We start from the raw sequence: 21041 nt of genomic DNA on the forward strand, positions 1-21041 counted from the left end.
GGGGGGGGTAATCTACTACCCAGCCAGCGTTTTAACTATTCGCTTTTGCTCGCTATTATGGCGGCAGTGCATATCAAATGGAGGCATGTCAAACATCCCACTTCTTTACACCGCAATGTATTAACAAACGAAACAAGGCATAAGATCGTGTTTATCTTACTGGGTATAAGTCCGATTAGCTGAGCCGTCCAGGATGTCCGTGAGATGTTTCCGAGGCTACCTAAGCCGGTGTGGGAGTTTCGTTCAGCCCCTACCACCCTGGTAGCCCCGTCCGCCGCCGCGGGTCCAGCCGGCGCCCTGCACCCGCCCGCCGCGCCCCCTGCCTCGGCCTCCGCGGAACTCTCCTCCGGCCCGGCTGCCGCCGCGTCCATCGCCGGCCCCGCCGCGGCCGCCGCCACGGTATCCACCGCCGCCCCCACCCTGCGGCGGGCCCGCCTCCCGGGCCTTCCAGCTGGGCATCTCTGGCGGCGGGGCGCGCTGCTCGCTGGGCCGGCCGCCGCGGTCGGGCACCGGGCCGATCACCACACGGTTCAGACCGGTGCGCGTGTTGCGGCGCACCTGGCTGCTGCACGTGCGCTCCTCCACGGCCAGGTCGGTGCGCGCCGCCAGCAGGTGCGCCAGCCGCACGGCCGGCTCTCGCGAGAGCGCTGCGCGCCGCGACCCGAAGGCGGCCAGCACCTGTTCCTGGCGCTGCTGGGCGCGCGGCGACCAGCGGAAACTCTGCACCGTCACGTCCAGCCGCTTCAGCAGCATCTCGCGCCGCAGCCGATACTCGTGATGGAGCTCGGTGAGCGCGGCCTCCAGCCGGCGCCACTGGTCGGCGCTCAGCTCTCCCGTCCAGAGCGGCTTGCAGAGGAGGTCGGCGGGCGCCGCGCGTGCTGTCGCCTCCAGCTTCTGGGCCACCTTGGCAAACAGCTGGCCGGCTGTGATCTGCGCCGGGGGCTTGGGGAAGTTGAGGGCGAGTAGCGTCTTCTTGAGGGCGGCAGCGGTGGCCGTCTCGGCCGGCGCCGCGGTTCCGCCGACCGCCGGCCCGTCCACCGCCAGCATACGGGCCGCCTGGAGCTCGCCACAGAGGAAGTCGAGCAGCAGCAGACGGGCCGGCCGGCTGGCCAGCCGCTGCTGCGTCGGTCCGTCCAGCAGCACCGCGTGCGGGCAGTGCAGCTCGCGCAGCACGCCGCTGAGCTCCATCTGAAACTCATCGGCGTCCAGGTCCGCTGGGACGGTCTCCTCCAGGCCACACAGAGTCACCAGCTGGTCCGTCAGCCAGCAGACCAGCCGGCGAAACTCGGCCGACTGCGGGCCCTCAGAGACCGCCGCCGACAGCGCGCCCGCCTCCCGGCACGCGCCGGAGTACTGCAGCTCCTCCAGGCAGTCGAGCAGGTCGTTCTCCATGGTTACGCCTGTTGAAGCGAGTGCGACAGCTTGGCCACACACTCGTCAACCGACGGTTCGGAGTCTGGCGCCGGCGCCGGTGGGTCGGCGGTCTCGGCGGGCGGTGGCGGCTTCTTCTGGGTGGGTTTCAGAGCCGCCTGCTGCTGCTGCTCGCCCAGCTGCTGGTCGAGGGCCTCCACCAGCGAGCGGTTCTGTAAGTTCACCTGGCGAAACACGCACATAGCACCGTCACTACAGAGCTACGGCGAACAGGCGCGATAAGGCGTCTGATCGCAGAAACGGCAGTTCGAGAAGGCAAAAATGTTGATATTTGAACCCGTGATTCGGAGAAAGGGAGTCAGTGTGAATATAAACCAGCATGAAGTTAAATGAACGTGAAAACATAGCAGAACCTTTTCATTACGTTTGACGATGGCGATTCATGGAGCGGCAAATTAGTACATGGGTCACATAAGTGATAGGAATATGGCATATTGGCATGTTGGTAGCGATCAAAGCAACAGAGAACTAACGTCATACACGGAGAGCCGGTATCATAGAACTGAGCAACGGACATGAATAATTTTAGATCCATGGGCGCGACATAACACTAACCGAGGCCCGACAAATGCACGGTAGGCCTGAGCTCAGGTGCGACACAGGTTTACACCAAAAACAGCTAGGTCGGCCAGAATTTGAATGGGAACCCAACCGCGGTCAAACTACTGGAAACAACATACATTGATATCGTTTTGGGTTAGTTACGCTCCAGACCGACTCAGCAGGCTGATCGCTGCTCGCCGTCTCACTCACCTCCTTTTTGGAGCCCGCACGGGCCTTGAGTCCGGCGCCGGCCACCCGGTATATCGGGTTACCCTTCTTGCCCGGCCGATCCTTGTCCTTTTTGAACGGGTTCACGGAGTTACGTTTGCGTTTTCCCATTATACGGAGAGCATTCCAGCGCGCTGTGAAAATGGACAGAAAATGGTCAGTGCTGCTGGGCTGGTTAGTAAAAAATGGCACGAGATTGATAAAAGGATGAGTTATGATCATGCAGTAGCACCAGACAACAAAAGATCTGCTGCTGAGATGGTCTAAGTACGGTACCTTATCTTATTTTGATCAATACACTTTCTGATAAAATGCGGAACTAATTAGCGAGAGATGTTCAATCGCGTTTTTATTTTCATTCGTTTGCATTCATGACACGGATCCGTAAATGTTACACTTTATCTTCGCAGACATATCTGCGCTCGAGGGTTTATTCAGGCTCAGCCACTGACATCAACTGATCAACAGTGGTTTCACCTAATCCTGAAATTTTAACAGGAAAATTACGACAAGGAAAGAAGACGACGGCCACGTTTCTACGCCACCCCCGTCACCAGCAAATTGATCAAGAAGCTGAAAGGTACTTGCGATTGGATAGCCAGTCATCGACATTATTTTTTTTTTTTTATTCAATTTTCGATTACCCCCGGCACAGAGTAAGGCCACGGTACAAAAAGTGTATTTACGTCAAGTGAATGAATTTGCTATGAAAATAGCGGCTCCAAACAACGCACACCAAATGAAGCATGTCACCCTTTCAGCATAAGCTGACTTTGCTCGGAACATCGCCGTAAGCATTTGCTTTGCAGTACCAATATAAAACAATAAGCTAGCAAAAACGTAAAACTGGCACTGCAGCGTTAAATTTGAATTTCTGGGGCAAGTAGCCGATCCCATAGTAGGCCCAACAATTCGAAAGACACACCAGTGTTTGGTTCTCAGACAGACGTCAACAGACAACACATTGCGCGGGACGTTCGTTGTCAGCGATCCTTGCGCTGAGCCGGCACTAACAAAGGTGTCAAATGTCCATCCAGTAACACGCGGTCAGGGCTCCGTCAGTTTGGCCTTTTTGAGGACGGGTCCGTCGTCCATGGCGCACAGCACCTCCGCGGGCACGTCCCAGGTCACTCGGTACATCAGCTTATTGGGCGCCACGTTGCGTACCAGGAACACCTCGCGCAAGTGGCGGCTGACGTCTCTGCCGACATTGGTACAGAGCGCCTCTGTGACGCTGCGCTCGGCCGCCGACAGCTCCTTGGTGAAGGTGTAGACGTGCGCGCGCAGTGGCACGACCTGGTCGGCCGGCACCTCGTCTGGTGACAGCAGGCCCACGAACGCGTCTACGAACTGAATGGCCAGCGCGGGCAGGTTGAGTACGACGTGCAGCCGGCCGGCGGCGGCCGGCGCCGCCAGCCGCTCGCGCAGGCCGCGCCGCACCTCCGTCCGAATGAACTCCCGGCCGTCCATGTTGAACGTCTGCACCCGGTCCTGGACCTTGTTGGCGGTCACGTTGTGCTGCAGCCAGTGGAACGACTCCGGGTTGAGGTCGTTGGCGAGGACGCGGCACCGTTTGCGGGCGGCCGGCACGGTGAACGGTCCCACGCCGGCGCACGCGTCGTACAGCGTGTCCTCGGGCTGCAGCTGCGACACCAACCGCTCGTGCTCGGTGCACAGCCGCGGGTTCCAGTACACCTTGGAGAAGTCCATCCGGAACGAGCAGCCGTTCTCGCGCGCCTCCACCAGATAGTCGGCCTCGCCGGCTAGCAGCTGCATGCTGAAGTTGCGGAACGTGTTGTCGATGGTGTTGAGCTTGTTGACCACGGTGCGGACGCCCGGGTGCTTGTCCATGAGCACCTGTCCGATGAGCTCCCCGTAGGGCAGCAGGTGCTCCTTCAGGTTCAGGTGGATCAGGTGGCCGACCCGGGAGAAGCTGGTGCAGCCGTCCTGGCCGTCGGGCAGCACGGCGCGCAGCACCGCGTCTGCGCGGTAATTATCGTAGGCCAGTCTCAGAGTCAGCCGGAGCGGACTATCCGCGGCGCTCAGTCCCAGCGGCTCCAGACCTGACCACGGCAGCCCGCCGGCGTCCGGCACACGCTCCGGGTCCAGCAACACCACCTTCTGGTCCGGGCCGTCGGCAGCCGGCGCGTCCGCACCCGGCTCCCCGCCGCCGGAGGACTCCATCAGCGGCAGCTCGCCGAGCGGCTGGACCGGACGCAAGTGTGGCACGCGCAGCATCTGCGTCTTGAGCAGCTTCAGGATGGGCGCGATGTCGGCCGCGGGCAGGCGGAGCGCGCACACGTCCAGCGGCCGCTGGAAGGCAGTCCGATCGAGCCGTGTCATGCCGCGCACCCCGGCCGGCGGCTGCTGTCCGGGGGCGGCCATTGCTCGGGCGGGCACCGCGCACGGACGGAGCGGCCGGCGAGTCACCGACTGCGGGCACACGGGGCAGGACCGGGAGAGGCGGTCACCATCGGCAGCCGCTGCATTGAGTGCATGATGAGCAGCCTTCGGTCCGCGGCACTGGTGGCCCATTGGCGCATGAAAATGCTCCACTTCCAGGTCTCCCTAGGAGCTGAAGACAGTTTTTCTTTGCAGAATTTGAATCAATGCTGATCCAGCGGTGGAAGTGTCAGTTGTCACATCACCCTGTCACACCACTTGACATTTGAAATAACAATGTTGTCTTGTGAGCCACCATGTGAGTGCATCAATAAATCATCAGGTGAGTATTGTGATTTTGTCAGCCATCAGCTCACAGCTGTTATTGCTGCCATCAGTTAGTTTTGCATGTTTATAAGTTACACACTTATTCAAAGTGAAAATATTTTCAAACATTCATCAATTGGCCATATCATATTAATAAAAATGGAGGAAGGTTGATACCACACATAACAAAAACAAATTGACAATATCAGTTGGGGTTGGGGAAACTACGAGGAGCCAAACAAAAATTGGATTAGCCAATCAGCGGCTGGAGTGGGCGGGGCGAGGACCATATATGGTCATAAAATCAGACAACTTCATCTTTTCAATGAATTTTTGCATTCAAATGAAAAAATAAGGCATAAGAATGTTTTTAACCACACAAGACCTACACTCACCCGGTGCATAATTAACTGGCGGCTATAAATCGCAGAGTTACAACGCAAGGTCAAACCGTGATTGGCAAATATGGCGGATTGAAACAGACGCGCCAAAAAATGTAAGCAGTACCATGGTTTAAAAATGTCATTATTTTTATGATTTTGTTTATGGTTTTTCTAATCATTTTAAAATTAAATACCTACCTATCTTTGTTTAGTGTAATTAAATTAAATCTTCTAACAATTTTCTTTCATAAAACCAATCCATTTATTAAATGGCCAGATGATTGTGACTCCCAGAACCTGCGAAAAAGCTGTTTTCCTATGGCTATTTTCGAGTCAATTCGCCGAATTTAATCAAATCACGCTAATTCCTCGTGGAAAATGGAAGCCTTTTCTCTCCAATAAGTGGACGCGATACCGCAAGTACCAGCTTGTTATACCGTTTTTCACCCTTAGTAGCGGGGGCTGCATTTATGTCCATATATGGTCATCAAAAGTCCATTTATTGACCAATCCATTTTTTGACATTCGCCTCGTAGTTTCCCCAACTGATATATGCGGAAACCAAATGCTAGCGTAGCCTGAGGTTTAGGTTCGAAGGAAGAGGCTAATTTAATTACGTTACTTTAACTCCATGAATGCCGGTCAAAATGACTAGGAATGAAAGGAGTTTGCTGACAAATATTTGCATGATTTGTCGAAATTCTACATTGACATGATGCGGCTTGGTGAAAACTAGACTAGTTAGTAGGTAACAATAACTTTAAAGGCTTGTGTATCTTGGATATGCTGAGAGTATAAATTGTACTCACCAAGAAAAGGATGCTATTTCTTTGCAGAAATGCAAACATACAACCTAAAAAAAACGCTAAAATAGAAAAAGTGGCTCTCGGACCAACACCACTGACAACGCGACACGCGGAGAGAGACGATTAGTGCGCCAGCAAACGCCTCGAGTGAGAAGACGTCAAAAGTCCTCGCTTCAAGTGGGTTTTGGTCTAATGATGTCACCGTTCGGCAGCAAATGAGCGAAGCAAATGAAATTTATTGCTCGATAGTTATTATTCGCAGCAGTAAAAAGATAGTTTTTACAATAAGTAAAAATTGATCTCATGCAATTTTGTAACCTGAAAACAATGTTTTGAAAATAATTTTCACTTTGAAAATTCAAAATTAAATAAGATCAATGACGTCATTAATTTACGATTTCCTCTGAAGACTTGAAATATCCTCAACTTTGTCAAGTTTTTACCGTAATTTCCTCCTCACTCACTCGGTGTGTTTTTCAATAAGAGAGGTCCGAGTGGATGGAGCGATCATACTATACATAGGTGGGTATGGGCGTAACTGTCTATAAACAAGTATTCAAATGGGGCGATTAGTGCATGGATTGGATAAGTAAATAAAGAAGCAATAAACTGCATCAAATTGGCAGCTGAAGTTTAACTTCTCTGGCCTCTGGGTGCCTCCGATTCCCATGGTTCCCACTAAGGCGTGGAACATCGAACAACAGGTAGGCTTATTGCTTGCTTTCTCATCAAAGTGATTCCTTATTAATCAGGCTGTACGCCGGTCATATCGCGAATGATGTGCCTTGTGTTTGGAATACCACGTAAAGGATCACTTGTGGGTTCGTAATCCAGTTTGGTTACCACAATGCAATGGTACTATGGCCATTACTTCTTACCTTACCTTACCTTACCTTACCTTCGTGGTGATCGGGATTGAAAAGGCCACTTGGCCTGGGGATCCCGCTCTCATCGAGCTCGTGTCGGGATACAGGCTAGGCTCTCAGGGATAGGGGGTGTCGTACATGATGCCACCCCAGTGCTTGTCCAGCTGGGCCTTGAACTGGTTGACGGACTGTGCCGTGACCACCGCACTTGGTAGGGAGTTCCAGTCGTTGATGACCCTGAAGCTGAACGCGTTTCTGCGCACGAGTTTGGTGGCCCTCGGTTTCTCGAGCTTCCACTCGTGGCCCCTGGTTCGAGCTGAGTTGCTCCGGGTCAAGAAGCTTTCTGGCGATATGGCCAACCCTCCGTGCAGCAGCTGATATACGGTCACCATGTCGCCTCTGCGCCTCCGGTAGTAGAGTGATGGTAGTCCCAGTCGACGGAGTCGTTCAGGGTACGGGAGGTGCTTGATTTGTGCGACCATTCTTGTTGCACGACGTTGCACGCGTTCAAGCCTCTTCTGGTCCTCTTTCCCAAAAGGTCCCCAGATTGTGTTCCCATATTCTAGGAGGGGCCGAACCATGGTCTTGTAGAGAAGCGGCAGCGTGTGTTCGTCAATGTTGGCGAATGAGCGTCTCACGACGGCCAGAATCTGTGAGGCTTTAGCGACGGCTGACGCGGTCTGCTTGTGAAAACTGAGTTGGTTGTCAATTTCGATGCCGAGGTCTTTCTCCTCTTCAGCGTTCTGGATCAGGATGCCGTTCAAATAGTACGCGTGTTCCGGGTTCCGGTGGCCGAGGTGCATCGCCTTGCACTTTTGGGCATTGAAAGGGAGCAGCCACTTCTCAGACCAGCGGACGAGCGCATCGATGTCAGTCTGGAGGTCATTGCTGCTACCCAGGACGCGGCGGTATAGTTTCGTGTCGTCGGCGAACAGTTTGACCGAACCAGTGACCTCCGAGGGAAGATCGTTGACAAATATTGTGAACAGTACAGGTCCGAGAACCGATCCCTGTGGAATACCACTGGTCACAGGGGCCCATGAGGACTTGCATCCGTGGACCACAACCCTCTGTCGGCGATCGATCAGAAAGGCTGCGATCCAGTTGAGAAGCGGGCCCCGGACGCCGTATGCAAACAGCTTGCGGATCAAACGTTGGTGCGGCACAGAGTCGAACGCCTTGGCGAAGTCCAGGTAGATGATGTCGATGTTGTCTCCGTTTTCGATGGCGGTGCTCCAGTCCTCGATTGCCTCCATCAGTTGTGTCGTACACGACCTCTTTGGGAGGAAGCCGTGCTGGGCGCTGGAGAGCAGACCGTTTTCGCGGAAATGTTGGAGGAGGGCGTCTCGGACAATTGATTCGAGGACTTTGACAGGGATGGCAGTCAGAGTGATTGGACGATAGCTCGAGGGGCGTTGGCGGTCACCCTTCTTGAAGATCGGGGTGATCTCGCCTGTCCTCCAGTCCGAGGGAAGCGACCCAGTGTCCAAGGACTTGCGGAACAGTATGCTCAGAGGGGAGGAGAGGGCCAGTGCTGACTCGCGAAGGGTTCGGGGGTGTATCGCGTCAGGCCCCGGCGCGCTGGTTGTCTTGAGGGACAGCAGCTTTCCTTCCACTTTCTGGGGAGATACTTCAACATTATCGAGGAAGGGGCCCTGCCAATCAAGGTCCGTATCCGGTGCTTCAGTATCTTCATGGGTAAAGATGCTGCTGAAGTACTTGCCCAACATGTCAGCTTTGTCTTGGTCACATGATGTCAGGTTTCCCCGTTCGTTTAGCAGGTTGTCAACTCTGCTCCTGGTGCGAAGCCTGCGAAGCCTTCTTGCTTGTAAAATGTTTTGTTGTAACCAGTTTGTCAATTGTCTAACCTGAATCAGGTGTTGGTGTGAAGCTAATGTGATTAAGCATTACATCAAGTCCAAGTCCAGTCAATGTCAGTCACATTTTCACAAAGCCGGTAAAAAGCGAATGTGTCATAATGTCCAGAGGGTGCCACCCTTCACTTATGTTTCACAAGTTTTTTAATTAAATCAAGACTGGGGAATTTGCTGGCAGGTTTGTTTTGGACATGAGCAATTATGTCAATGAATATCCTATATCAGTTAGTAGTCACACTGACACATAACATACCTATTACCTACCCTCTTATTTAGGTTAGGTGTCTACCCATTAATAACTGTAATAAGCCTTAACTCTGACATTTTGATGCCCCTCAGGTTTATTATACAAATAAACTGAAAACTGAAAATTGTTCTCATATTTCCACATTCTATTTTGATTTTTTGCATTTTTTGTGAAACTGTGAGTCGTGAGAACCCTAGTCCCCGATCATTTATGCCAGCTCAGTATGTCATCCCAAGTTCCTCACAGCTCACCTCAAGAAATAAGTTGAATCTAAGATGATACACTGAACTATTGCTTTGAAGCTTTCAGTGATCAATGAAGGTGAAAGGATGTTTGTGTGTCAATAAGTCTAAGATTTTTATGTTAGTGATCTAAGCCAGGTAAGTTTGTGATCTTTCCATTATATGTCAATGTTAGAAGGTGCAGCTGAAACTTTTTTATAGTAAAGTCATATACATAAACTCAAACACAGCAATTGAATGCTGAATTCCAAAATTGCATCCTAAAGACATGTTAAGTCATGGGAAGGGAGGGCCACCAGTTTTTTTTTTTTTGCAGCAACCCATAGCTTACATTCCTGGCTATAGTGACTGATCACAAACCTTCAGTGTATACAGTTCAACAATTCACATCAACAACATGACCTTTTTCTAGTCCGGTATTGACCTTCAACCAAGGTCAAGGCCTGTCAGTTTATGGTAACCAGTGTGGCCATTCTAACCCCCACCCCTTTTCACAGCATTGGCACCCACCATAATCCATTGGACAATCATAACTTCACATGTTGGTACATTTATATTCACACAAAAAAATTATGGAAATTCACAAGTAGCTGGTGTTGACTTAGATTGAATTGCCATTCTGTGACCTCTTCTTTGAGGCTTGACATGGGCTCAGAAAAGGAGTCACAGTTTAAATTTTGTTGGTGCAGGATCATGAAACTTTATGGTCAGAACAAATATTGATCAACACGACGGTACTGAAAGCTTCGTCGCCATTCGACGCTTTTCCGCGATTTATTGGTGAAAAACCCAAGGGAGCGGGTTCAGCCTACCTTCCTTATGCTCGTGAGTGCGAGGGCTAAGATGCTCGCAAAAGTTTAGACAAAGAATTTGAAAACTGCAGACGTTGGTCCCGTAGTCTCGGTGGTATTAGACGCTCGGCCCGCAGTCTGTAGTATTAGACGTTCGGCAGCCAGTATCTGAAGTATTAGACGTTCGGCTCGCAGTCTGTAGTATTAGTCCTTTGGCCCACAGTCTCTGCAGTGTCAGTCCCTCGGTTCCCCCATATTGCGGCACTGGGACGGCGCATGACGACTGTCCCGTTTCAGTGACGCACCATGAGTTTCCGCGGCAAAGACGTGGGCAAGATCGCCGGTCTATACGACCTGGAGCACACCATCGGCAAGGGCCACTACGCCGTGGTGCGGCTGGCGCGCCACGTGTTCACCGGCGAGCGCGTGGCCGTCAAGGTGATCGATAAGACCAAGCTGGACCCGGTGTCGCGCGAGCACCTGTTCCAGGAGGTGCGCTGCATGAAGCTGGTGCAGCACCCGCACATCGTGCGACTCTATGAGGTGAGTGGGACTGGTCTGGCGCCTGGCGGATAGGCGTCCGTCCGGCCAAATATCTGTGGAGTCTAGCTGGGGATAAAATATCTACGTGAAATATCGTTTATGTGTGGATTGACTGCTTTGTTCTGGTTGATCTATTTTTAGCACTTCGTTATCGTTTTACATTTCTTTTCTCTTCCTGGCATTAAACAGAACTTATTCCTATTTTTGACATAAACCGAAAGTTTGGCATAACCAAGCTCTAATCGCGGACCCGGTTCACACACAAATCTCGGACCGCGGACGTATGCGGGTGGAGCCGGCCGGGGTACACCGGCGCAATGTGTCGGCCGGACGAGGCCGATAAGTGCTCCATCGCCTATTCATTATCAGCCAAACGGCACCGGGGGTCGGCTGGTCGTCTACGGTGGGGGTGGCTGGTGGCCCTCCGGTGGTGGTGGTGGTGGTGGGGGGTGGGGGGCGTTGTTGGTCTACGGTGGGTGGGTGGGGGGTGGGGGGCTGGTGGTGGGTGAGGGTGGGGCGGTGACCTACGGTGCCACAACCTGCCTGTTCACCGGTATTGTAGTTACTGATTAAATATGTGGAGGTTATCAGACAGCACAGCGCCTGACAGTCAGGTCAAAGCTGTATTCCGACCGTGTGCAAGCCTCGTAGCCGTTTGAGAGACAACTTTGGATCCGGATGCGTATGCACGGAGAACGTTTAGGTGATGATTAGCCAAATTCGAAACGGTTTGCAGGTCCTGGCTGACGTCCAGTTTCACATCGTATTTCCACTCGCAAACGTTATCTGACAACAAAACGCGTGCGCAAGGTCAAGGACCGCCACTTCGTTCTGACTAGATAGGTCACGATAATACTTATCTGTTCGAGTGCTGCCTATGGCTCACTGCTGTAATCTGAGCATCCTGAATTGCAACTCAACGTAAACATTCATTAATTGCTGATGCAATTCACCGTAAACATCCATTAACTGCTGATGTTTTTCCAGGTGATTGACACGCAGACCAAGCTGTACTTGATCCTGGAGCTGGCCGACGGCGGAGACATGTACGACTACATCATGAAACACGAGACTGGCCTGAACGAGCGCCTGGGACGCAAGTACTTCCGTCAGATCGTGCAGGCCATCTCCTACTGTCACAAACTGCACGTAGTGCACCGCGACCTCAAACCGGAGAACGTCGTCTTCTTCGAGAAACTCGGCGTGGTGAAGCTGACGGACTTTGGCTTCAGCAACAAGTTCCTGCCGGGCCAGAAGCTGGAGACGTCGTGTGGGAGTCTGGCTTATAGTGCGCCGGAGATCCTGCTCGGCGACTCGTACGACCCCACCTCAGTCGGTAGGTGGCGCGTACAGCATCGCTCTCTGATTAGCGAGCTCTTCAATGGAGTCCGCTGCAGGACTTGTAGGACTATGTTGCCATGGCTCTCCTCTTCCACTTTTCGAGTCATATATCATGCCTTTTCGCTCCCACTGAAAAGTCGGCTTTTTTGCTCGTCTCTGGAGTACGTGACGAGCTTAATATTATACAGCTTTACGAATTTTGACCATAATAACACTGCATTTAAATAGTTGTCGCATAGGTAATGTTTGCGGAGCTATTGCCGGTGCTCCCGGACCTCCGGCTGATTTTGCTGCCTGCTCGGTCCGATCCGTGACCTCCCTCCCCTCCCCCGTCCGTCAGACGTGTGGTCGCTCGGCGCCGTGCTCTACATGCTGGTGAGCGGCTACCCGCCGTTCCAAGAGGCCAACGACAGTGAGACGCTGACCATGATTATGGACTGCAAGTACCGGGTGCCTGACACCGTCTCTGAGGGATGCCGCAGGCGAGTGCTCAACGCAGGGGACCGACAGCGCCCGTACGCGCATCTGAATTATGATAAACGCGGGAATCCTGATACTCGGGGACCCAAATGGGAAACATCAACCCTCATTTGTGTCCTGTTTATCGGTATGGCCATCGTAGTCATTTCACCTATTACTTTTGACACTTATTTTTAAATAGTTGTCCTGGGCCTCGTTTCATAAAGCGAGTCCGTAACTTACGCCGGTTTTTGGTCTTGTATTGCAAGTGCATGTGAAGCGATGACGATAATTTGAATCGTTGAGTTTATTTATCTTGCAAGCAAGAACAGAAGGGAAAAGGGGAAATAAATTTATCACTTCACATGCACTTGCAATACAAGCCCAAAAACCGGCGTAAGTTACGGACTCGCTTTATGAAACGAGGCCCACTTGATGCAGCTTCGCCGTGTGGTTGGTCGACTGACGTCACCCTACCCCGTCCCCCGCAGGCTGATTGCCGGATGCTACAGCGGGACCCGTGTGATTGGTCGACTGACGTCACTCCCCTCTGCACCCTGCAGGCTGATTGGTCGGATGCTGCAGCGGGACCCGTGTGATTGGTCGACTGACGTCACCCTACCCTGTCCCCTGCAGGCTGATTGGTCGGATGCTGCAGCGGGACCCGTGTGATTGGTCGACTGACGTCACCCTACCCTGTACCCCGCAGGCTGATTGGTCGGATGCTGCAGCGGGACCCGTGTGATTGGTCGACTGACGTCACCCTACCCTGTACCCCGCAGGCTGATTGGTCGGATGCTGCAGCGGGACCCGTGTGATTGGTCGACTGACGTCACCCTACCCTGTACCCCGCAGGCTGATTGGTCGGATGCTGCAGCGGGACCCGTGTGATTGGTCGACTGACGTCACCCTACCCTGTCCCCTGCAGGCTGATTGGTCGGATGCTGCAGCGGGACCCGTGTGGTTGGTCGACTGACGTCACCCTACCCTGTACCCCGCAGGCTGATTGGTCGGATGCTGCAGCGGGACCCGTGTGATTGGTCGACTGACGTCACCCTACCCCGTCCCCCGCAGGCTGATTGCCGGATGCTACACCGGGACCCGTGTGATTGGTCGACTGACGTCACCCTACCCTGTACCCCGCAGGCTGATTGGCCGGATGCTGCAGCGGAACCCGTGTGATTGGTCGACTGACGTCACTCCCCTCTGCACCCCGCAGGCTGATTGGTCGGATGCTGCAGCGGGACCCGTCTCGGCGCGCCTCCCTGCAGGAGATCGAGTCGGATCCGTGGCTGAACGCTGCAGAGCTGGGCGAGCCGCTGACCGCCTACGTGCCGCTCGTCAGCCGGCAGCACCTCAGTGAGGAGGAACACGCGCTCATCGTGCAGAAAATCGCCAACGGCGGGCTGGGCTCGCGCGAGGAGATACTGGAGTGAGTACCGCTGAGTGCAAGGGCTGAATATGACGCCGGGCTGTGACCGATGCGTGGCACTCTGCGTCCGCTTCGACTCTCCCCTGAGCCGCGTGACAGTTTTCTGTCCCCCCGACCTGCCTGACGTTTACCGGTCCCCCAAGCCACGTGACAGGGATGTCACTCCTGTCCCCTCAGCGGTGTCATAGGTTTCCTCGACTGTAGGAGCCTTGTAACAGCGCTTTATCACTGCAGCTGTCCACTGATCCCTGTGACTATAGTTTGTTCCAACTGCCTTTCTAACCTTGTTGGACGGTGACGATCACAGGTCTCGATAGTTGACGCCCTATTTGCCCGCAGCGCTTTGGATCGGGACGAGTACAACTACATAACGGCCACGTATTTCCTGTTGGCTGAGCGCCGGCTGCGGGCCGCCAGGGACCACGCGCACCTCATCGGCTCGGTGCAGGGCGCCCAGCTGTCGCCACTGGACACAGTGAGGTCAGTAATTCACAGCTCATTCAAGAGCACAGTTCACATCTGTGGACATCACCTCGCTGGATACCGTGAGGTCACTTCACACACTCTTCTCTCAACAGGACAGTTCACATCTCCCTCGCTGGACTCCGTGAGGTCAGCTTATATCTCCCTAGTGCAGCGGCCAGTTAAGAGCTTTCCTAGCGAAGTGTGTGGTCACTATAAATCTCTCCCTGAGTACAAAGTTTTCCTCGCAAAACCGTGCTGTTAACGTCGGTACTGCACGAGGATCTATCAAGTATCAACTGCACCATATCAGTGCTGAGTTGTGGCCGGTGTCCTGTGTTGTGTCGTGCTGAGTCTGCCACTGTGCTCTATACCATCCGTGGCTTGCTGTGTAATCTGAGAACTGAAGGTTTGCGTCATGCATATGTTATGCAGTCATTTACTCTGGTACGCGCTGTACAGTCTGTCTTAAAAGTACCGCGCAAAGTGACGGTGGATCCATCGAGCCTCACTGAGCAAGGGCCTGCTAAATTTTGATCACCGAAGCAATGGACATCCTCGTCCATTCCCTAGGTCAATTGGTCGGTGACTTTCAAATTAAAGCAGGCCCTTTCTCGGTCAGGCTTGATGGATCCACCGTCACTTTGCGCGGTACTTTTAAGACAGACTGTACTATCCCATGGTGTGCTGTGCCTCGCTATGCCTCATGCTGTACCAGTTTGTGTTGTGTGTCATGCCACGCCGCTCGGCCCCTCTATGACGTGTCCGGCCGGCGTGTCGCCAGCCGTCCAACGGCCACCACGCCGGGCGCCCGGCCGCCGTCGGGCGTCCACTTTCTGTCACCACAGGAGCCGCGACAGGCGGGCGGGACACCGAGACCGCTCAGCATGCCGCCACAGGTGAGAGCGGGCACCGACGGAGAGAGGGGCAGGGCGAGTGGGTGAATAGAAGCGGAAGGCATGCTTCGTTTACTGGCCATATTGATCATCGGGTCTGCGCATTAGTAGTATTGAAATTGTTTGATTTCATGTCTGAAAAACGGTAATTTCAACAATGATCGATAATAAGAAACGTTTATAGTGCTATGACAAAAATCTGCTCGATAAAAACGCCAATATAAGTGCTTGTGAGCCCACCTGAGGCTGGTACCGACACACCGCGCCAGTGTGGCGGCTCTGGGTTGCTGGGTGCGGTCCGTCTGACTGGCATCTCTCTGTTTCCAGCCGGCGGGCGCCGAGGGAAGCGATCCCGGTCGGCCGCGGCCCGCCGGTCCGTCAGACTCCCCGCAAGCGTCTGCCGCCGTCCGGGTGCCGCCCCCTCGGCCGCGCGCCTCCTCCCCGAAACTGCACCTGGCGCTGGAGCCGGGCGCTGCGGCGGCGCGCCCGGTGCCCCCCGCTCCCTACCCGCTCACCTCCAACCTGGGCCTGCACGGCCACACGCCGCAGTCGAGTCTGAGCTCGTCGCCAGGCAGCCCGGGCTCGTGGCTGGTGTCCCCCCACTCGTCCAATCCGCCGTCTCCGTCTCTGGCGGCCGGGCCGCGGCCCAAGGCGTCCGGCTCGGGCCCGCCGCGCCGGCTGCACGCCGTACGCAGCTCGCCGCAGCTGCTGGAGATCCATGAGGACGAGGAAGAGGACGAGGACGAGGAAGAGCTGCCCACGCCGCTGGCCACGCGCACCCTGGCCTCGCCGGCGCTGCTGCGGCGCATGGAGAGCCGGCGCCGCGGCCGGCCGGCGCGCACCACCTCCTGCTCCTCCTCAGACGCCTCGGACGACGAGGAACGCAAACGGGAGCGTGAGGCCGTCATCGGTTTTGTCAAAGAGCTGCCGCGACGCGACTCGCACGACGACTCGAGTGACTCGGCCGAGAGCGGCCCCGTGGGCCGGCTGTCGCGCGGTCTGCAGCGCCGCCTGGTCACCCGGCCGGCCGACTCGGGCGGGGGAGGCAGCGGCGGCGGCGGAGGCGCGAGGGACCAGCGCGACGGGCACGGCGGCGGCGGCAGCGGCGGCGGACACGCCAGGAAGTACCGCGCCAAGTCGGCGTCCGGCCGGCTCACTCGCACCGGCGCGTCGCGCGTGCCCAACAGCCGCTCGCTCAACTGCATCTCGGAGCTGCACGTGCTCGAGTTCGGCGCGCTGTCGCCGTCGCGTGCCGAGCTCTCTGCGGAACCGCTGACGGCCAGCTCAGAGAACATCTTCACAACGGCGGACAACATCACCAATATCTACGTGCACAGCGGCTCGGCGGGCGGCTCGCCGCCGGCCGGCTCGCACGTCAGCGTGGTGCGCCTGTCGGGCGGCGCGCCGCTGGGCGTCTTCCTGGAGCTGGCCGACCGGCGCGAGGGCCGTCTGCTGCTGGCCGGCGGCGGCGAGCAGCGGCCGCCGCGGGCTGACGGCTCGACCGCCCTCGACAGCGCCCAGTACGTGTGGGCGGCTGGGTGAGCGGCGGCACTGCGGCGCGGCGGCCGTTTTAACCGGTGAGTTTTAGCTGTGTTACGAATGGGACGTGTATATGTTGACTGTGAATGTTGTGGGAGGGAGGGAGCGCGAGGCCCTGTCCCCTGCCCCCCGTTTTGTATCCAATCCGTTACCTGTATGCGTCTGTGACGCGTGTGACTGACGGTGTGGTTGTTACTGTCGCGCCGGACCCGGGCGCCTGCACCAGGCGTTAGCCGGCCCGAGAGCCTCACGCTCGTCTGACTGTCGGTCGGGCGAAGAGTTACGTGCGCGCCTCTTCCCCTCCCGACTGGGCGCGACCCTCCCCTGCCGGCCGGGCCCACCTCTGTTGACACGGCGTCTGTTTAACGTTCGACGGTGGCCAATGTTATACATATACGGGCCGCCGCCGCGCCGCGCCCCCTGTGTCGGATGTTTAGCGGGCGTGTAGACGACGCCCGCCGAGTCGGGACAGGTGTACAGTGTGCGCGCCGCGCCCGCCGCTCTCCGTGTTCGGTGTACCTCCCGCCGTGCGTATCGCGCTTCCCTGTAGAGGCGTGTGTGTACCGTTCGGTGTACCTGCGGCTCGACTCTGTGTGGTGTACACACAGCGGCTCTCCCCCCCCCCCTCGGTGTACCGTGTGTCGATGTTACGCCGGTGTTCCGGCGAGGACCACTCAGCTGCATTTCTCTCGGTGGCCGACCGCCCCGGACTGACCGCTAGGTGCGTACGTTATTTATTGTCGGCGGCCCGCTAACAGGCGTTGGCCGGTCGCCGCCCTGCTGCAGTCATACTTGGATCTAGTCAAACTGAACTGTTGGCAATAATATATTCTGCACTAGAGGCCGGCGTGTGGCGTGTTCCTTTGAAAGTTGTGATGTTTAGGCTGGGGACGGACACTCGCCCCCCCCCCCCACACCCACCCACGGTAAGCTTGACACCGGGCAATGGACGGCTAACGGGTCCTGCTCAGCTACCAGAGCTACTCCGGTCGCTGCAGGGGCTAGGTTGTCTAGATACTCTGGGGGCTAGCGTGCTAGGGCCGGGGACACTGACACTGGTGGATCAGAATTGGCTTCGGACAACGCTGTTGCCCGCGAGTAGCGATCGGTTACGACTGTTACTTTCCACGGTATAGACGCTGCCGCAGTTGGCATGAGGTGTTTATTTGTTAACGATGTCACGTGTATAAAGCAGACAGTAGATAAAGTTGAGCTGGCCACTCTGCCGGCGCCGGGATCCGGCCGGCCGGTCGGTCCGGCAGTCCGGTCCGCCGGCCGGCGCTCCGCGGCCCGCCCCGTACACTCCCAGATACAAAATCACCGCACCGCACCCACTCCGCGCGCCACCACACACAGACACACACCTTTCCGCAATCTGCGAAAATATAAAATCATTCAACCGCCTACACTGATGATAAGCGAATTATATATACACGAATGTATGCACAACACGGTCTGGGAGCTCGCGCGCTCCGCAGCGGCGGCTCTCGTCCCCGCCGGCTGCGCCCTCTCTCGTTCCGTCTCAAAGGCACCGGTTCGGCGGGACCGGGGCCGGGCGGCGGCGGCCCGGCACCGACGCCTTGTTCCTGCTATCACAAGGGTTCGTTCACGATAGGAAAATGCATGGCACACGCGTCCACCACTGGAGGCCAGGCCTCAGCAGTTCCCGGCCCGCCAGCCGACCGCCGTCACACACTGATCCCAGCGCGGTGGGCTGGTCACCGGCCGCTGCCGCCTGGCGGCCTCGGCTATCACTTGTGCTTCTGCAGACTGCTACCAGGTGGCAATGTGGCCGACTTGTTACCGCTCTGGGGCGGTACACTGAACGGCTTATATGCCGACCGCGTCGACTCCCTGCAGAGCCGAGGGTAGAGTAGAGAGTAAATAGGAGATAAAGAGAAAGGGTAAAGGTAAGCAGGAGATAAATAGAAAGAGCGGAGAGAGGGAGAGAGAGAGAGAGAGAGAGAGAGAGAGAGAGAGAGAGAGAGAGAGAGAGAGAGAGAGAGAGAGAGAGAGAGAGAGAGAGAGAGAGAGAGAGAGAGAGAGAGAGAGAGAGAGAGAGAGAGAGAGAGAGAGAGTGTCAGCAGTGCTGCACGGCGCACGCATAGCTGATGCGCACAACCACATTTACATGCGATCACTAAGAGATTTATCTCCCACATATTTTATGGAAGCTGTTAAATCGATTTCAGATTATTCGAGCGAAGATATCGATAAAAAAGACCCCTAAGCTAATTCCAAAAAAGCGTCATAGCCCAGTTCGCACAAACCATTGACCTATAATTTTAACCTATAATTTTATGACGACATTTATGGGCCTCCTGACAGGTATGGTTGCGGTTGGTGGCAGGCCGTAGCCAGGCGAAGTCAGCGAGGGGACCGGCCGTGCGCGGCTTTGTGCGCACGTTAAACTTTGGACTCTAAATTCTGCCATAGAATCGGAATTACGCGATCGGAGGGTAGAGGGCAGGGTCATCGCAACAAGCTTCGCTTAGCGGTGGCTCTGTCCTTGTGAATCCTTCCCATCAAAAGGTTCGGACTAAATTTATAAAAAAAAATAATAATAAGTAATAAGTATGTAATTGACCTATGCTTATTATAGGTCAATGGCACAAACATGGTAACTGCACAAACTGCAAAAAAAAAAAAAAACATGACAAGCCAGGCTCATGGTAACCCATCATAAGCAACAGGATACAACCAAAACTGTTAGCTTCAATTCACATGATGTGGTGGCTAACCCATCGTCAAATAACCACACCCAATGTTACAAACACCAATGGCAATTATAAAACTAAAACAAGTCCATTGTTCAAATGTCCAGCCTGGTGTGAGTAAAAGACAATGCTGAAATTAATTCGGGGTTATGAGCGACGTAACAGTAGAGCTTCCTGACGTCCACGTCAGAGAAAGAAGTCTCCCTGTAAGACCGTACCGGTCGGCCGAGTGGAGGTGGCGCTGGGGAGAGAAAAACGACAGAGTGCACCGTGAGGAAAATTGTGCTGAAGCGAAGTTAAAGCTACCCAACCGACCACCAGCTAAGGAAGAGCCGCCACTGGTGGGACCGCCAGAGACAGAGGCAGAAATAGCACAGAGATAGAGCTGGAGGATAGCCCACGACAGCTGGAGCAGTGAGATACCAGAGGTGAAGATTTGGCGACCGGAAGACAGAGGTAGAGTCCAAGCTGCGGAAAAACAGAGCACCAGAGCTGACTGAGATATGCGAAAAAGAACCATAAAGAGGAAGCATAAAAACTTGGACCAAAGAAAGAAACGTAGGCGTATAACCACTGACCTTCGGGCTGGCCAAGAAAACCCAGAGAAAGCTATCATACCGCGCACCGCGCCCGAAAATCAGTGCAGACAGAAAACAAAGACAGCAGAGACTGGTGCAGCACGGCAGACTGAGCGTGCACCAGAGACCCTCAGCGGCACCCGCGGCGGCACCAGCTCACCTATATCCAAAGCTGCCGTGAAACCAGACCGGCGGTCATGTAACTAGTTGGCCGGGTGTCTAAAATGCAGCAAAATAGAACAATCACCGCCTACACCCAGACAGCACTGGCCTCATTCCCCAATCACCCACAAGTGCAATAGGGACATAACACGTGTGTTTGTGTCGGAGAGAGCAGTAGCCAAACTTCAGTAGCCCAGCGCCCCTGATCAGGCTGATAGTTTATTCAATTCCTAACGACTCTTCACCTCACACTTGCACCACGATCAGTGACATGGGTACATGAGTTCATGTGTGTGGTCATGTAACCCAAGCACTCTGTGTTCCAGGCGTGATGTACCCCTGCCATTCGTTTGGCCGCGAGATCCCGCCTGCCGCGGTAACCGCTCCCCCTCTCGCAGCGTTCTGTCCGTCGCGGTAGTCCCCCACTCTAGCGGCCGCTCTGTCCCGTCATTCACCTCACCTCTCCCCCAATTCCATCCCTCCTCCCGCCGCCTCTCACCTGGGAGACACCTTGCTGCCGTCGCTGGCCGCCTGGTTAGCCTTGTAGCCACACTTCTGTATCCTCTTGCCCAGCAGCATCACCCAGTGCTTCTGCTCCTCCAGCGACGGCGCCAGCAGCAGCAGCTCCTTGGCCGTACGGGAGTCGAAGTTGAGCTTACACGGCGCCACGGTGGATGTCTCGTTTTTGTCCAGGTGCTCCCTGTGCATCCGCATGTGACAGCCTGTAGAGGAGGAAGACGGTCAGTGTGTAAACTCCAGGCAGACGGCGGGTCAGTCATGACAGCTTCA

General features: G+C 55.2%; 3 protein-coding genes across 12 annotated transcripts in view; 1 reads left to right on the forward strand and 2 right to left on the reverse strand.

The window, feature by feature from the left end:
• Window positions 1–101: 101 nt before the first annotated feature.
• Window positions 102–6429, reverse strand: LOC122384333 (tRNA (guanine(37)-N1)-methyltransferase-like). Of its 2 annotated transcripts, XM_043371667.1 has the most exons (3): window positions 6104–6260; window positions 2185–2336; window positions 102–1595 (listed from the first exon to the last, which is right to left on the reverse strand). In XM_043371667.1, the coding sequence occupies exon 3, from the start codon at window positions 1390–1392 to the stop codon at window positions 244–246; it is 1149 nt and encodes a 382-aa protein (XP_043227602.1). In that variant the 5' UTR covers window positions 1393–1595; window positions 2185–2336; window positions 6104–6260; the 3' UTR covers window positions 102–243. The 2 variants fall into 2 exon arrangements, with proteins under 2 accessions (XP_043227602.1, XP_043227594.1); XM_043371659.1 differs by lacking the exons at window positions 102–1595; window positions 2185–2336 and adding an exon at window positions 2866–4635 and having other exon boundaries at window positions 6104–6429.
• Window positions 6430–6544: 115 nt separating this feature from the next.
• On the forward strand, window positions 6545–17637 carry LOC122384346 (SNF-related serine/threonine-protein kinase-like). Of its 3 annotated transcripts, none has more exons than XM_043371680.1 (8): window positions 6545–6622; window positions 10421–10666; window positions 11654–12002; window positions 12348–12489; window positions 13686–13898; window positions 14238–14378; window positions 15145–15259; window positions 15584–17637. In XM_043371680.1, exons 2-8 carry the CDS (start codon window positions 10430–10432, stop codon window positions 16796–16798), a joined length of 2412 nt encoding a protein of 803 aa, XP_043227615.1. In that variant the 5' UTR covers window positions 6545–6622; window positions 10421–10429; the 3' UTR covers window positions 16799–17637. The 3 variants fall into 3 exon arrangements, with proteins under 3 accessions (XP_043227615.1, XP_043227624.1, XP_043227634.1); XM_043371689.1 differs by having other exon boundaries at window positions 6559–6804; XM_043371699.1 differs by lacking the exon at window positions 6545–6622 and adding an exon at window positions 9372–9470.
• Window positions 17638–17938: 301 nt separating this feature from the next.
• Window positions 17939–21041, reverse strand: part of LOC122384358 (rho-associated protein kinase 1-like) — a 37701-nt gene continuing 34598 nt past the window's right edge. For 5 of the 7 annotated variants that reach the window (XM_043371752.1, XM_043371762.1, XM_043371742.1 and 2 more), the window contains 2 exons: window positions 20752–20974; window positions 17939–18649 (listed from right to left, as the gene is read on the reverse strand). In XM_043371752.1, coding sequence (XP_043227687.1) covers window positions 18547–18649; window positions 20752–20974 — 326 coding nt within the window. In that variant the 3' untranslated portion in view covers window positions 17939–18546. Of the gene's footprint in view, window positions 18650–20250; window positions 20310–20751; window positions 20975–21041 lie in introns of all 7 variants that reach the window. The other 2 variants (XM_043371728.1, XM_043371735.1) reach the window with 1 other exon arrangement.

This window comes from Amphibalanus amphitrite, unplaced genomic scaffold (assembly GCF_019059575.1).
Source record: "Amphibalanus amphitrite isolate SeventyFive unplaced genomic scaffold, NRLGWU_Aamphi_draft 000014F_arrow, whole genome shotgun sequence".
In the NCBI taxonomy this organism is placed as follows: domain Eukaryota; kingdom Metazoa; phylum Arthropoda; class Thecostraca; order Balanomorpha; family Balanidae; genus Amphibalanus; species Amphibalanus amphitrite.